Below are 17,584 nucleotides of genomic sequence, written 5' to 3' on the forward strand. Positions count from 1 at the left end.
TTAATATGTCTGAATTATCCATTTATGAAGAATATTAACTGTGGTAACTCAAATTTGTCGCTCTCAACAATGATCTATAAAAAAAATTATCTATAAATAACACATAAAATATAACCCACATGTGAATATAAAGAAACATACTTATTTTCTTGCTGTACTGAATTTTTTACCAAAAACACAATGACACTGTGACAAAGTGTTTTAAAACCACGACAAAAATAATTTTCAAAGACGCAACGAAACTTTTTGCGAATGTTTTCAGTCAAAATTCAAAAGTATACTGAGCGCTAGTTATTGGTTTTTATATTTATATATAGCTACCCTATCTAATTTTAAATAGATAACTGTAAAATATGCGATTTTTGTGAATTCCCAAAGCTTATTCTCTCACTAATTTCCAAGGCGCAAAACATAAAAAAAATTCGCGGAAAGGGCAAAATCCACGATAAACATTTATCAGCGCTAGTTCTAGGTTATTATATTTATATATAACCACCCTATCCAGTTTAAAATAGATAACGGTAAAATATGCGATTTTTGGAAATTACAAAAGATTGTTCTCACAGTAATTTACAAGTCTCAAAACATAAAAAATCGCGTAAAGGGCAAAATCCACGATAAACACTTATCAGCGCTAGTTCTGTGTTATTATATTTATATATAACTATCCTATCTAATTTAAAATAGATAACTGTAAAATATGCGATTTTCGGAAATTCCAAAAGTTTGTTCTCACAGTAGTTTCCAAGGCTCAAAACATAAAAAAAATTTGCGTAAGGGCCCACTAAGAACATTTATCAGGTAGGTATTTATAATAAAATTACCGACTTAAGCCGTGTGCTTTAAGTGTTTTATGATATCGGGTAGCTCTCTCAAATTCTTGAATAAAAAAATCAAACTGTTTAAGTGATATTTTATGATTAAATAAGCACAAATAGGTAGGTATATTATATTTTGTTTAGACCGAATAATGTTTTCATCTTTTAATTCTATTCTAAAAAATATTACTTATATTTTCGTATGTACGTATATGTATATATATATTTTAATATGTATTAAATTATGTAAATTATTTAATTAATTATAAGATCATGATTTGCAACACATTTATTTGTAATGCATTATTATTGTATCGCCCAAAAGACCGTCGCCCAAAAGACCATCGCCCATTTGTCCGTCGCCCATTTTGAATCGCCCATTTGACCGTCGCCCAATCGCCGTCGCCCAATTGACCGTGTCCCTTATGGTTTGTCCCAGAGGCACTACTTCCGTTCCGCGTTTGTCTTCTTTCGCGACCGGGTCGCGTTCCCTGAACTTTCTCTAAACGTTCCTCCGGTTTCGATCGATTCGTCGCAAACGGGTCGGGTCGTCACTCGAGCGGTCGGCAACCTTCGAGCGACGTTCGATCGAAACCGCAACCGTCGACGTCGCAGTTTAATCGCACCGATCCGATTCGCAACTATGTAGGATAAAACGTGCGCTTCGTCGTTTTTTGAGACGTCGACCTTCGATTTTTTTTATCTAAGTTGTGCGAACCGTAAGTTTGCACTACAAAACTAAAGTTAGGTGCGAAAAGTTCAATTTAATCATACGAACCGAATATCGTTCTTTAGTTTCGGAAGTCGAATTCTCATAATTTCCTCTATTGCGTTATTTTTAATCGAGTCGTTCCTGACACCGATAAACCGTTTCCATATACGACTGGTTTGAAAATCTATTAATTACACGTTTAGATATTCCAAAGTCGAACGCGATCTTTTTTGTAAAAATATCGATCTGCGCATTTAGAAAATGTTTAAAATAATCTGTGACAAGTACACAACTGCGACTCAGCCGTGAAACGTTGTAGCGCGTAAATAAACCGAGTTTTATAACTTATACATTTTTATTTATCCATTACTATGGACTTTTAATATGAAAGCATTGATTAAAGTACATTCTCAGAAGTCAAAAATTCACGTCAAAAGCAATAACATCGTGTCGGTGCCGTCATGAAAATCACCCTAATCGTGGAGGAATCGTTGATTGTCATTTACACATTGTGTATTTATAATCGACTTATAAATAGCCCACCGTGCGTCGGAGGGAAAAGTGCACCTGCGGCGACGGCGGTGTCATATCGCACACCGTCGACCTTTGGCGACAGGTTGCGTCGGAATTCGCAACGGCCGCTCCTCCGGCTCAGTCGCGAGCGCGCGGCCCGTCGGGGCGGTCCGTCTCGCTCTGCGGCCCTTCGCCGCACCTGTCGGCGCGCCGGAGCGCAACGTCCTAGAGCACGATGCTCGAACGCAACGGCGCCATGGACAGGGCCTACATGTCGCTGAGGGCCAGGAAGCCGCCCAAGACCACGGTACGCCGCCTTATCTCCACCGAGACGCCGTCTATCTAATCTAATCGAGAGCGCCCGTTCGGGGAGACCGGCTGAAGTGGCGCCGCTCTCTGCGTCACTTTCCGAGAAGACAGTCGCTCGGCGAAATCGACCGCGGCAGCACCGCACCTCCGCGAGCCTCTTTCGAGATCCTCGCTGCGCGGCTCTTCCGATCGGCCGAAGATCTAATTTCCCTCGTCGGAGTTCTTCGAGATCGATCGATCGGATGACCTTAATTCGCGATCTCGCTCGCTCGACTTACGGTTCGATTCGATTCTAACGTTCGCGTCGCGCGTCGATGTCCTTTTTATAACGAGCAAATCGTGCAATTATAACACCTGCCATCGCTCCTTACGGCAATCCGAAATTTGAAACGATAATAATTTGCACATTTTATCTCGCGAAGATAAGATTAAAATTAAATCGATATCGTTCCGTTTTTGTAAAATTCCTAAAAAATATTCGTTTTTCAACACGGCGATGCAGAACACCGTGCGTGCATATATCGCACAGTAGTAAGTATCATACAAATTTCTCTTTTCGACGTTTAACACTCTAATTGTCGCGCACTCGTTACGTTCTAAGGGCCGATCAAACTCGTATTCTGTCGACGATGGATTATCGAGTGTGGGTGACAGGAACGTCATTTACGGGGGGCAGGTGGGGGGGGGGGCATTTCCCTCTTGAATTTGGCCAGAAAAATGCATGTCATTTAATGAAATACTATAATTCTTTATGAAATCAAAACATTAAATAAACGATCACAGATTGGCAAATTTTTGCCCCCTCCCCGGAAAAGCTGAAATTACTTTATTGATTCTAAACCAAAAATATCGGGTTATCCCTCAAAGAACAGTCGAATCAATCTCGAAATTTTTCGAATTGACAATACTTTTTCCGGCGTTTGCCATGAATAGACTGACGCCAGAATAACGCTTGCAAATTGTGGTTCAGTTTGCGAAATTTACTGTGCGCTACGTCCATTTTACGATCGACGTAAACGTCCATCCGAGCAAGTAATTTGAATAACCGTGGATCTTTTCCGCTAATTAATAATACGCATCTGCAGAGACGTTGTACAGTGCGAACCGAAGAAGTTGCTTTTGTTGTGTAGCGTAGTATTGAGAAGGACCTGAATGAGTCGATTCGCCATCGTGCACAGCAATTGGAGCTGTGTCCGTCCACTTTATGGAAGATTTTGTGGAATGATCTTGGTTTACGAGCTTACACGATCCATCTCGTGCAAGAATTGAATCCGCTTGACCATCGTGTGCGTCGTACGTTCGGTGAACGGGCCGGAAACGAGATTACTCTTGATCTTCATTTTCACCACAAAATTTTGTTTAGCGATGAGGCTCATTTTTGGTTGAGTGGCTACGTCAAAGAGCGAAATTGCCGCATTTGAAGTGAAGAAATACAAGCCATTATTGAGACGCCGTTACATCCACAAAAGTCACTGTTTGGTGTGCTTTATGTTACGATTTGGAAGCCAACATTGCCGATATGTATACTGCCCCAGCTGCTTGTAAAAGTGATCGATAATTGGACCTTCAAATTGCGCTTTATTCGAGCCAGCCGCGGCGCCCATATGCCCGAAATCATATCTAAACACTAATTGGCATAAAATTATCTTTCCAATAATTTTCAAGTGTTTTATTTCATTTTAAAGTTTTATACCTTTAAAAAAACACTATATTTCAAATACTGCCATAAATACTCAATTGGATTTAAATCTGGGCTGCACGATTGCCACTCCAAAACATCCATAATGTTGTCTTTGAACCACTTTTTTGCGCCTCGGGTCATTGTTCTGTAGAAAAACTCATTTATTTAATAGGTTTTCTTTAGCGTATTGTAACATTATGCGGTCCATAATATCCACATACACTTCCTAGTTCTTAATTCCTTCAATTAAATGTATGGGTCTAACACCACTCCAAGACACCCTCAGCTCCCTTAATTGTTTTTATAGTATATCTCTAGTTAAACTCTTCATGCACATATTGCTATTAAATGTACACTCACTACTAAACAAAATAGCATTCTAGTCTAAGATCCAATTAATATGATTTTTGACAAAATTAACTCGTTTTAGCAATTGTCTTTTTTGACGAATTGTTTACGCCGAGCTAAATGACCGCGTTCTTCAGACTGCTTCACACAATCTTCTCCGAATAGTACTGCCTAATATCACCTCCATGCTAAGTATGTACTTCCTTTCTTATATCTAAATCGGTTTTAAATGTATTTTCTTTAAAAATTGTTATTATTTTTCGATCCAAATGCACGGAAGTTTTTTTGCATTCTTGTTTTGGTAGACGTTTTAACATGTTTTATATTTTTCAAATTATGTTAAGCCATTTTAAACTTTGATATACTTTTAATTAGCTGCTGCTTGTTATGTTTTAAGTTCACTATTAATTTCCGTTTTATAGGATCACAATGAGTAACCCATGTTCAATTTTATTTTCTTCTTAATAACTAAACTTAATCACAATTACAACTGGTAAGGCATCGTTAAAAGCAGAACTAAACCGATATATTTTAGATAGACAAAGACTCGTGTCATGTGATATTTATAGGATATCACTCGAAATATGCAATAAATTTCGAGTTTATGAATACCGTTCGGAGTGAGCCTCAGACGCTCAGACCTGTTAGGTGAATATGTCCTCTAGTAGTCTCAACAATTATTTTATAAATTTGAGATTTTATAACGCATTAGCTTATTAGCTTTTATGAACAAAAATGTCCTGTTCGTTTGACTGCCACTGTATTTTTACCAGTAAAAATATAATTTATCTGGCAGGTGATATTAAAATTATATGATTACAACTTTTCCGTGTGTAGTAATATATACATTTACATACTTATCATTATTTATTTACATGCGTTGTATTTTTCAGTGAAGTTATATTTTCACTAGTGAAGTCCAAATACATTTTCACCAGTAGATATATTTCTACTAATAAAAATATAATTTAACTGGTAGGCGCTAGTGAAATTATACGAAGCTCTAAAATGTCTATGAAACTAAATTTGACAGTTGCGAACCGTCCATTTGCTGTTCAAACCCAAACCTAACCTACGTATAGTTCTCATTCACGCAGTCTATACGCAGATTATTTAAAATTGTGTAAATGCATTCGATATGTTGTGGAGTGATTTAGATTCTATGGAGATGGGCTTCCGTTAACCGTGTTTACCTTAGTGTCGGATAGTGCAATACTGTGTCATTTTCTTGACAAAATAGAAATGCCTTTTTACTAAGTCTGTTGATTCGTCAAGTTGAATTGAATAAAATAGCGAATTATTCACCATTTTTATAACATGATTTTTAATATCTAGCTATGTCTTCAATTCTACGCTTGGCGGTGTTAGCAGACATAGAAATTGCTTTCAATTGCCAAACAGCTTGTTTTCTCAAAACCTCTTCACAGGTTTGAAACATGCTCAATTAAGTATTCTTCAATTGTATACAGATTTTTATTTTTCGAGATCTAAAGTGCTATCAGATAAGAAGCTATCAATTAGGGCTTATCTTCAAGTCATTTTTGATAAAGCAAATGCTTGGTTTTTTGCATATTATCATGCATTTTTTGAAAACACTAAAAGTGTTTTTTAGTTAAATTCGAGTGTTTTGATTGCAAGTGCCTTCTCGATGTTTTCTTGGCTTCATTGGATACGCTCTCATGCTTGCACTACACTCTCTGGAAGTTGTCCGAACCGAAGTTCAACTGATTTCGGCTGCGGTCGCCGACTTCCGAGTAGCGGCCACACTGCCACAAATTTCATATGCCGTCCGGACGGCGGTCGTGAATGACGTCCGCACGGCGGCTGCTGTCACGTACAGCTTGCATATTTGCGCGCAATCAAAAAATGTGCCAAATAATCGCAATTTTTAAATTGTCATATTATTAAAACTACGCTACTGATAATTATAAAAGTTTGTGTGGGCACTCATCAATACAATATCAGTGAACACTTTTCGGTCGTAAATATTCAATTTACGCAAAATCTTTGTCGGCTTTTGCAAAATGCCATAAGGCATAAAAATGATACTTCAGAATACGAATACCACATCTGTAACTATTCTAGAATTTGTCGCCATCGATTCTAAATAAGAATTCGTCATGGTGTGACATTTATATAAACCGATCTAGGAAAATACATAAGGATATTCGTAACGATTTTTTTTAACAAAATCAAGTACTACTAATATTTTTTATTTTTTTAATTTTATATGAAAAAATATAATAACGATATATGTTAGAAGAATATACTATCAAAATTATAATTAATCCCTTTTGGTGCCCTAAAATATTCAAAGATGTCAGTAAGAGTCTGTTGAAGTCCCCGATAAGCATGTGGTATTATAACTTGACCACGATTCAGCGCTCGACATGCGTGTTAACCATAGGATGACTACGCGCATACTGAAATTGAAGCGAGTTATTCGTTCTATCTCAGTTTGCGAGAAACCATATCATTATCTCTCTCACTCTCGTCACTTAACACGTGAGAGAGCGAAAGGGGAAGTATCTCACCGCTCGCGCTCGAAAGGGCAGCTCCGACTTCGGTCCGTTTGCCGACAATGTTCGGAAGATTTTAGAGCGGGCAGAACCGAACTCGACCGAATTAACCCACTATATTCTCCGTCCTTGGCCAACCATGGCCAACTTCCAGAGAGTGTAGTGCAGGCATCAGAACACACAATACAAAGCGGTCGTAGATCCAAGTCACCGAATAAAACACTTTTCTTTTCGCCGTCTTCAGTTTGAATGTTCTTTATAATGGTGCCTGACGAGACGGTGAGATTGATTCATTGACTGATCATGTTGAGGATTATTATAAAGGCGATAATTGTCATTCAGAATCGAGGAGTTTTCAGAATGTAATTTTCGTTTTATTACGAATAAGCCGTAAAAAGGTAAATTATATCTAGATTTTCTTGCGGACCACCAGTTGGCAACAGCTGATTTAAAAGTAAAAAATAGAAAATATATTGGGTATGGCATATAAGATGCCTTTGGACTATAATGGTAAAACCATTTCTGGCAAAACATACATATGATACATGACCTTTTAGACTTTTGGACAATTAACTTGTAGATCTAGTTATGTAATATATTTAGCATATGTAATAATCCAGTGGTTTCCAAACTTTTTGAATTTTCGACGCCCTGTATCAAATTCTATCGAGCACATTTTGCAAAATAGTGAATATTTTTTTAATTAGTAACCATTTGCAGATGCTTCTGCGAATAATTATTACTGGTTGCATGCTTTAATACGCTAGAATTTTTATATAATTAAATATTCGATCGTGCATCAGTGCGACTCTTCCTTCCTCGACAGTAATAAGAAGACGCGTCCCGAATTAATTTCTCGATTGGTGTAGTATGTAGAAGAAAGGGGAGTTTGATTAGTTCTCTTCTCTCGTATTTTATTAGTCAGCGCGTCCATTCTACTGCGATTGCCCACTTTTCATTCGCCATGATAAAACTATTTATTTTTGAAAGAAATCTTTTCAGTCGCACTGTTAGATCGAGTTATAATTGTTGATTTTTTTGTTGAAGGACTCCTACAAAAATGTTTATTATTTTTTTCCTCGTACTTGTTCACGTTTACTGTAATTTTTATTGTATATATATAATAGTATTTAGGTAGTATATTGCTTTACTATGTGACGCATAGTACGTTCGCTGTTACTCTGTGACGCATAGCTGTATCATTATTTCGCTGGGATTACGTTTTATTTTGACGCAAATATTCGATTATCTTATACATGTAAATATGTAAAGTTTTATTTTTTAAAGATACTATTTAATAGTGTAATTTATAATACAGCACTTAAACTGAATAAGTTATAAAAAATAACTATAATATAAATACACTCATCCCGGTACGCGACAATTGGGCGACGGACAAATGGGCGATTTCGGTCAATTGGGCGACGGTCAATTGGGCGATGGTTATTTGGGCGACGGTCATATGGGCGACAGAAATTTAAAAAAACTTGCACGCTTTGCTTTATTGTGAATATTAATAAAATATACATTAAAACGAAAATGTATATTAAATGAAAAACAATTTTATTTTTAAATTATTAACTCATATTATAATTATATGCAATACCACGTAAATATTCTATGATATTTTTTCTATTGTACCTCAAAACTTTTATAAAAATTCTTTGGTCTATTCTTTTCATAAAGATATCCATTCCAAAAATATTTTTCCTTGTCTTTTTGACTTAATATGCCTGAATTATCCATTTATGAAGAATATAAACTGTGGTAACTCAAATTAGTCACTCTCAACAATGATCTATAAAAAACAATTATCTATAAATAACACATAAAATATAACCCACATGTGAATATAAAGACACATACTTATTTTCTTGCTGTACTGAATTTTTTACCAAAAACACAATGACACTGTGACAAAGTGTTTTAAAACCACGACAAAAATAATTTTCAAAGACGCAACGAAACTTTTTGCGAATGTTTTCAGTCAAAATTCAAAAGTATACTGAGCCCTAGTTATGGGTTTTATATTTATATATAACTACCTTATTTAATTTTAAATAGATAACTGTAAAATATGCAATTTTTGTGAATTCCCAAAGCTTATTCTCACACTAATTTCCATGGCTCAAAACATAAAAAAATTCGCGTTAAGGGCAAAATCCACGATAAACATTTATCAGCGCTAGTTCTAGGTTATTATATTTATATATAACCACCCTATTCAGTTTAAAATAGATAACGGTAAAATATGCGATTTTTGGAAATTCCAAAAGATTGTTCTCACAGTAATTTATGTCTCAAAACATAAAAAAATCGCGTAAAGGGCAAAATCCACGATAAACACTTATCAGCGCTAGTTCTGTGTTATTATATTTATATATAACTATCCTATCTAATTTAAAATAGATAACTGTAAAATATGCGATTTTCGGAAATTCCAAAAGTTTGTTCTCACAGTAGTTTCCAAGGCTCAAAACATAAAAAAAATTCGCGTAAGGGCCCACTAAGAACATTTATCAGGTAGGTATTTATAATAAAATTACCGACTTAAGCCGTGTGCTTTAAGTGTTTTATGATATCGGGTAACTCTCTTAAATTCTTGAATAAAAAAAATCAAACTGTTTAAGTGATATTTTATGATTAAATAAGCCAGTGGTTCTTAACCGGTGCACCGCGGTGCACCAGTGCACCGCGAGCTTATTGCTAGTGCACCGCGAGAAAATTAGTAAAAACAAAAAATCCGCAAAATAGTAAAATCCTAATGTTTCAATCAATTTATATTTTATTATAGTCGTGATACCCCACAATGGATAAATTTATTACTAAACGAAATTGTGAATGAGACTAAAATATTAATGACACTGGGAGTACAAGTGGAAGAAGTAGTGACGATGTTACTAGACATCATACGTCTCATACAAAAGAAAATATATCCAGTAAAATAAAAAAAAATAATGGACAGTATTTTGAAGAATATTTACGTTTCAGTTTTACTAGCATCAACGAGGAAGGATATCACATTCCACTATGTGTTGTATTTGGAGAAAAACTGTCCAATAGCGCGATGGATACTGACAAGTTAAATCGCCTCTTCACTACGAAGCACGCCGATCTTGCGTCAAAAAGTAAAGATTACTTCAAAAGATTGTTAAGCATGCAAAATAAACAAGCGAAATATTTTGTAAAAACTGTTAAAATTTCCGATAAGGCACAACTGGCGTCATACAAGATTGCTGAATTGATTGCTGTACAATTAAAACCACATACTATAGCAGAGTCTCTAATTTTACCTGCATATTGTGAAATAGGAAAAATTATGTTTGGTGATGAAGCAAAAAGGAAATTATGAGAATTCGTCTTTCAAACGATACAATAAAAAAAAATTAAATATGTCGGATGATACTGAGAAAACAGTTAACGATAAACTTTCCAAGCGATATTTTGTTTTACAAGTCGACGAATCTACTGACATTAGCGGTAAGGCACAAATACTAGGATTCGTTCGTTTCATAAATGAAAACAAAATAGTGAATCAATATCTATGCTGCAAAGAACTTACCGAGCATACGACAGGACAAGATGTTTTTGATCCTTTTTATTCATATTTAGAACAATTTAAAATATCATGGGAGTTATGTGCAGGAATTTGTATGTATGGTGCTCCTTCAATGGCAGGCTCATTTAAAGAATTTGTAACCCTTGCAAAGACAAGAACACCTAATATTATATCTACTCACTGTTTTTTACATAGAGAATCTTTAGTTTCGAAAACATTACCAGCAGCACTAAAACCTGTACTAGATCAAGTTGTAAATATAGTGAATTTCATAAAATCAAGACCTTTAAAACACGCATGTTTAAAAAACTTTGCATTTCTATGGAAGCTATATACGAGTGTTTGCCTTTTCACACTGAAGTCAGGTGGTTATCTAAGGGTAAAGTTTTATGCCGATTCATAGAACTTAAGAATGAATTGTTAATCTTTTTTCGAAATGAAGGTATGGATGATTTTGTAAAATGTCTTCAGAATAATGATTGGTATGCTAAAGTGGCATATTCAGCAGATATTTTTAATTACTTAAATAACGTTAACACAAGCATTCAAAGAAAAAACGAAAAATTCATGACATCCATTGACAAATTGACAGGATTTCGGAAAAAAATAACTCTTTCGAAAAATCGAATAATAGAAAAAAAAGTAGATATGTTTCCTTCACTTAACGAAAACATTCCCAAGGGAGTTATTTCCGCAATAATAGAACATTTAACTTCATTGGAAGAAAAGATTGCACATTATTTTCCATTCTTAAATATAGAAAATTATGACCGGATACAAAATCATCAAATTAGTCTCATTGTCGACTGATCGTACTCTAAAAATTAAATTTTCCGAAATAACTATGAAGAATTTTTGGATTACTGTCCAAGAGGAATATTCAGTTCTTAACATGAAGGCACTGAAAATTTTGTTACAGTTTTCAACATCATATTTGTGTGAGCTTGGTTTTTCAACAACAACTAATATGAAAACTAAAAAACGAGAAAGACAGAAAAAAAATTAAACGAAGAATTCAGGGTAACTACATAAAATATTCGACCTAATATTTTTGATATCTGCAAAAGCCAACAAGCTCAGGTATCACATTAATTAATTTTTGATTGATCATATAAATTCTATTACGTTAAGCAGGAACGTCATTTTGGGTAAACAAAGGGTGGAAAATGCACCACTTAGATTTGCCACCCAAAGAGCACCTTAAAATATTAATACAAATATTTTTAATAAAACACGTAATTAAAAATCGGTTCTAGGGAAAAATTAACTATCTAAATTTATTTTCAATACTAAACTTTTTAATATATTTTTTTTTTAAATATGTAAAAAATTTGTATGTAATTTTGTATGTAACTATTATTTTTTTTAAATATGTAAGAAAAATTATGTCCACATATTTTTTTCGACCTCTTAATTCTGGTGCACCGCCATTTTTTCCCATGATCAAAAGTGCACCGTGACTTTGAAAAGGTTAAGAACCACTGAAATAAGCACAGATGATAAGTAAATATATACATACTATATCTTATGTAGGTATATTATATTTTGTTTAGACCGAATAATGTTTTCATCTTTTAATTCTATTCTAAAAAATATTACTTATATTTTCGTATGTACGTATATGTATGTATATATTTTAATATGTATTAAATTATGTTAATTATTTAATTAATTATAAGATCATGATTTGCAACACATTTATTTGTAATGCATTATTATTGTATCGCCCAAAAGACCGTCGCCCAAAAGACCATCGCCCATTTGTCCGTCGCCCATTTTGAATCGCCCATTTGACCGTCGCCCAATCGCCGTCGCCCAATTGACCGTGTCCCACTCATCCTACAGTTATATTTTCTACCTGGGCAAAAAGTCATTAACTCAATTATCGTTTTATTTCTTCATAACCGTTTGTGTAAATTACGAATGTTTATTTATTATTCATTCGACAGTCATTTGAGGCGGGATAAAAAAATGATTTTCCTGTTTACTTTGTTTGGAATTTCTGGATTATGTATTTTTTCCGACAACTTGATGCGCGATTGTGTTCGCTCATACGACGCGCGTGATTAATTAATAGTAATTTAAACGAGACCGTTCGCAGTGGAATCGTAGGATTCGAGCGAAGGCTTCGCTTCGTCGGCGCTCGTTAACTATTTTCGGAAATCGGTATGTCAAAAGTTTCATTGCCGTTTTAACACATTGAATACCGTGTGCACAAATTTGTGCGCTTCAGAAAACTTGCTTTGAAAAATCGATATCCAAACTCCAGAGACTCAAAACTAGGGTAAAAAAATTGTTTTATGAATATATCCTACATATCATGTAATATATTCGTAATAATTAAATCAGTTATCCTAAAACCAAAATTCTGTCTAAATATACTTTAATCAGTCTTCTTATATTAGAAGCCCATAAGAATATCGGTAAGGATAGCTATCTTATTTTTTAAATATTGTGTAATATCAAGGCAGACAAAATATGGAGCAATATGCGAGATGCGACGTCTGTCTGTACTTCTGCTTATTTTCCTCTTAAAACTTCTGTGACTAGATAAAATTCGAGTCCCTATTTTATTACTCACGGCCTTCGAACGTATTCATTAATCCCTAATATTAGGTTTTCCGCCAATACTTGAACCTACGCATTATTGATATGGTGCATGAAAGTATCGATGTAACGATGTATCGACATTTTTTCGCTGTCAACAGTATCAAAGTTGAACGGTCGTGCAAATATCGCCGCGTAAATCAACCGTAAAGTGTTAAAAATAAAAAAATTGTTGTAGAAGTCACAAAGTTTAATATTTGTTGTTTTATAAATGAGTAAATATATTTGATCATCATTTGTATAGATTTTATTTTTTAAATGTGTGTTTTGTGATTCTAAACTAACGTTTATTTATTTTTTTATTGGTACGCGATCCGCAGTTTGACGTTTACTGATTTTACCATTGTGAATATAAAGAGACGAACAGTACGAAACTGTATTTTAAATTTGATGTTAAAACGTTTACTAATCAAAAAGTTATCATGGTTTAAAAAATAAGTTTATGTTCTAATTTTCGCAAATAATCCCGGCCGCATTTTTAGGAATAATTCCCAGTATGCAATGTGTTAATTACGCATCGACTTGTTATTCGCTTGCGACGTTTTCCGGTCGATTTTATGCGCCGCGCGCTTACTTGCGCGCATCGCAGCGTCGACGTCTCGACTGCGCGAGTGTCATCAAGAAGAGCGCAGACAACGCCCTGCGGCGCAGCGCGACAAAGATGACGATTCGGTGGGAATCCGCCGCTAGAAAGTATCGTCGCGCTGTTCGAATTTTAAATTAATCGTTTCGAATGCGCATAAGTCGGTTAACTTTCGCGACGAAAGAACCATAAAAAAAATTGGATATATCTCAAAAACTGTTATTTTGAGGTTGTTTATTTAATAGCGAAAATCAAGTTACTGTTTTTTTTTAATTAATTAGATTAATTCAGTCTTACAGTTTGATTTTTTTCTTAAACTTCTATCGAATCTATTAAGTTTTCGCCGTTGTACAAAGTTATTTGCGCGAAAGTTTGAATCGCGTTCAACATTCTCGGTGTTGCAAAATGTCTCGGAAGTTGCGATAGAACCGTGCGTTCCGTTCGCGTTTTAACTCGGACTGTTGCCGTTTCAGCGATCTATTATATATATTTCCGAATAGCCGCGCGTCTCGAACTCGGCGTTCGTTAGAAAGCGAGTTCCCTTTCGAGAAAAACGCTTCGCGTTTACATTTAGAAGTCCCTCTCGGTCGGTTTTCCCTCGGTACGACATGCGATACGACATGCAACCGCAGCTCCCGCCGACTTCTTGCGGTGGCGATAAGCCGACCAGTCGCTCGTCGGGACCTGGGCGTAGATGTCGCGCCATGACGTTCTTCAGCTCGAGGAAGAGCGTGGACTCCGTTCTGGTGCCTGCCGCCCTTTCGACCGCACTCTCCTTTTTCCTCCCGGTCTCTGGAAACGCGGCCGAGTTCGCGATTTCCCTTCGCGACAAAACTGAACGAAAAACAATCCTTACGGCGTTGACCGCAAGGATCGAGTCGTTTTCGCCCGCGTCGGAAAAATAGCAATATTATTATACTCGAGACGTCGGGAGATTATGTTGCATCGATATAAGTTTGAGCGTACTACTTTTTCGCGGTTTCATGAAACTAGTTATGACCCCTGACGTCATCAGGACGGAATAGTTGCGGCACTCGAATTTTTATTTATAAAAAAATGTATTATTAAACCGACACCAGCTTCATTACACATAATAATTTATAATTATTCATATATGTCACCGATTCCCAGACTTTTATGTTTTATTAGATCTGATTGATTTACTCACTTGGTACAGATTTACCCCGTTGTAACGCATTGGGCATACGCCTGTCAAGTTACAATAGAAGATTTAATTAAAATTAAAATTAAATGGGGGGGGGGGCAGGTGATGGCATTTACCCGCCCCCCTCCCTTGAATTTGACCAGCAAAATGCATGTCATGTAATGAAATCAAAATACTAAAAAACGACCACTGACTGTACAATTAAATTTACTATCTGTCAAATATGCAACTTCGCATTTATATTTCCTTAATTTTTCTCATAATGAATCATCTTTGTTTTCCAAAAACTGTACAACTGAGTCAATGAGATTATAAAACCGATTTAAACATGAACCCTTTGACAATCAGCGTACTCCTGTGTAGAGAAATAAAGATTGTACTCTGTCGTTTTCAATACAAAGCTGACCAAACAATCTATCATTGAGTGCATGGCTTCTGATTTTGTTTACTGAGCGATGCAGGCGATCACTTAGATTTTTTTCTATATGATGTCGATGCACTGTGATTATATTTGATACTGACTTTTTCAAGTCTTCCACGTCCAGGACTGTTTTTAATATAGAAATCTATCTGAATTTTTGTAATAAATCCTCCAATACATCACAAATGTTTTTTGTTACAGTAATTATAGATTTTTTAAAAACTCAAATAGCATGCAATTATCGGTATAAATTCTGCCATCGCGAATCGATGGGTTTTTTTTGCTAAAATGGATGCTCCGAGTGTTAATGAACCAAAAACAACAAAACACGTGTTGGCACAACGATAGGCAGAGCGCAACTAATTCCGAATAACCTAATATATACATTTATATACTTATTATTATTCATTTACATGTGATGTATAAATGTTACCGTAAATGTGTATTTTTCAGTGATGTTATATTTTTACTAGTGAAGTCCAAATACATATCACCAGTAGATACTAGTGAGAAATTATATGCTGCTCTAAAATGTCCATGATGCTCAATTTGATAGTTGCGAAATGTACATTTCCTGTTCAAACCCAAACCTAACTTAACGGAAGTTCTAAGCTGTTTATAGATTTAGAATTTTCATTACGTCAAGGCCAAAATACAAACTAATAAAGTCAAATCTCAGTACAGACAGACATTGCATCTTGCATATTTCTCTATAGATATAAGTGTGTTGGTCAAAGTATATTCAAACCGAATTTTGGTCAATAGGAGGGCGCAAAAACAATTATCACTTCTCAGAAGTCAAAAATTCACATCAAAAGCAATAAAATCGTGTCGGTGCCGTTGCCGTTGCAGTGCGAATGTTCTATCAAGCGTTCCCACTGCGACAGCAACGGCATGCTTTTGTTGCTTTTGACGTGAATTTTTGACTTCTGTGAAGGAATGATTGTTTTTTGCGCTCTCCTATTGGTCAAAATTCGGTTTAGATATGCCTCCTTCATTCGAATCTCACATATTGTAAGACGTAATATTGTTATAAATAGACTTAGTCAACGTGGATTTTAAACAAGGACCTCCTTGAATTTGGCCAGAAAATTGCATATCCTTTAATGAAATACTATGAGTCTTAATAAAATGGAAATATTAAAAAACGACCTCTGATTGGCCAACTTTTGCCTCTCACTGGAAATAGCTGAAATGCTGTCCCTGCCTGACATAGAAATTTCTTCGTATTTATAATCTTCTCCTTGTGCATCGTGGATACCGAAGTATGCGAATTTTCTCGATAAGAGACTAAATTTAGCGGTTTTTGTCGCCTTTCGTACCGGATTTGTCGTTAAAGGATAAATATTTATTATTTAGAGCCATCTTTTCTTCATATTTTATAATAAGAACTCGATAACTTTAAGTTACTGATCCAGCTGTAGCGTTTCTAATCTCGCGTATATTACCGAAAACCTTTATCCACTGACCCTATTATAAATATTGTCCTTCGTTTCAGACCGACTCCGGATCTCCGTTCGGCCGGTGGGCAGGAGGCGGTTCCGGGAGACTTCCGACGCACCGCTCCTACCGCAGGCCCGGAAGCCTCGTCGCCTCCGAGCATGACATGTACACCGAGGTGAGACTTCCTCCGTTCGGTCTAAGAACGTCTTTCGCTGAATTTCGAAATTACTATGTGTTATTGCGATATTTGTCGTATACCATATTTAACACTTAATGCGCCAGATTCCGATTAACACAATTTTTGGGGACGCGACCGTACAGCCGGTCACAAGCTAACACCATTTTATAAAACTCGATCTTTAACAGACTTTAACATTGAATATTTAAGGGCACCAAAATGGATTAATTATATTTTAAATATAATATTCTTCTAACGGATGTCATTATTATAAATCTTTTCAAATATCCTTATATATTATCCTAAATAGGTTTATATAAATGTAACACCGTAACGAATTTTCATTTAGAATCGATGCCGACAAATACTAAGATAGTCACACATGTGGTGTTCGTAGATTTTTCTCTTTTGCTTAGATGATTGAATATTTACGACCGAAAAGTTCTCATTGTTATTGTATTTGGTGAGTGCTCACACCAATTTTTATAATTATCAGTAGTGTATTTTTAATAATATGACAATTTGATTCCTATTATTTGTCACTTTTTTCGATTGTGCGCAAATATGCAGGCTGTACGTGTGTTTTTTCGTTAATTTCAGTGGATATTTAGTTTACTTTATTCATATGGAGTATTTAATTTTTTAATAAATATAAGATACGCTCAAAGTCTTAAAAGTATTACGCGCATCGTTTAAGATGCGTTTTGATGAAGGACGTCAGTACGTCC

General features: G+C 35.4%; 1 protein-coding gene across 11 annotated transcripts in view; it reads left to right on the forward strand.

Moving 5' to 3' along the window:
- loco (regulator of G protein signaling family member locomotion defects) overlaps positions 1–17,584 on the forward strand; it is a 39,198-nt gene that overhangs the window by 12,155 nt on the left and 9,459 nt on the right. For 7 of the 11 annotated variants that reach the window (XM_088183588.1, XM_088183590.1, XM_088183589.1 and 4 more), the window contains one exon: positions 16,734–16,853. In XM_088183588.1, coding sequence (XP_088039714.1) covers positions 16,734–16,853 — 120 coding nt within the window. Of the gene's footprint in view, positions 1–2,183; positions 4,574–14,254; positions 14,396–16,733; positions 16,854–17,584 lie in introns of those variants that run through there. The other 4 variants (XM_088183598.1, XM_088183597.1, XM_088183594.1 and 1 more) reach the window with 4 other exon arrangements.

This window comes from Plectrocnemia conspersa, unplaced genomic scaffold (genome assembly GCF_051122295.1).
Source record: "Plectrocnemia conspersa isolate PC_06_02 unplaced genomic scaffold, ASM5112229v1 ptg000003l, whole genome shotgun sequence".
NCBI classification, from domain to species: domain Eukaryota; kingdom Metazoa; phylum Arthropoda; class Insecta; order Trichoptera; family Polycentropodidae; genus Plectrocnemia; species Plectrocnemia conspersa.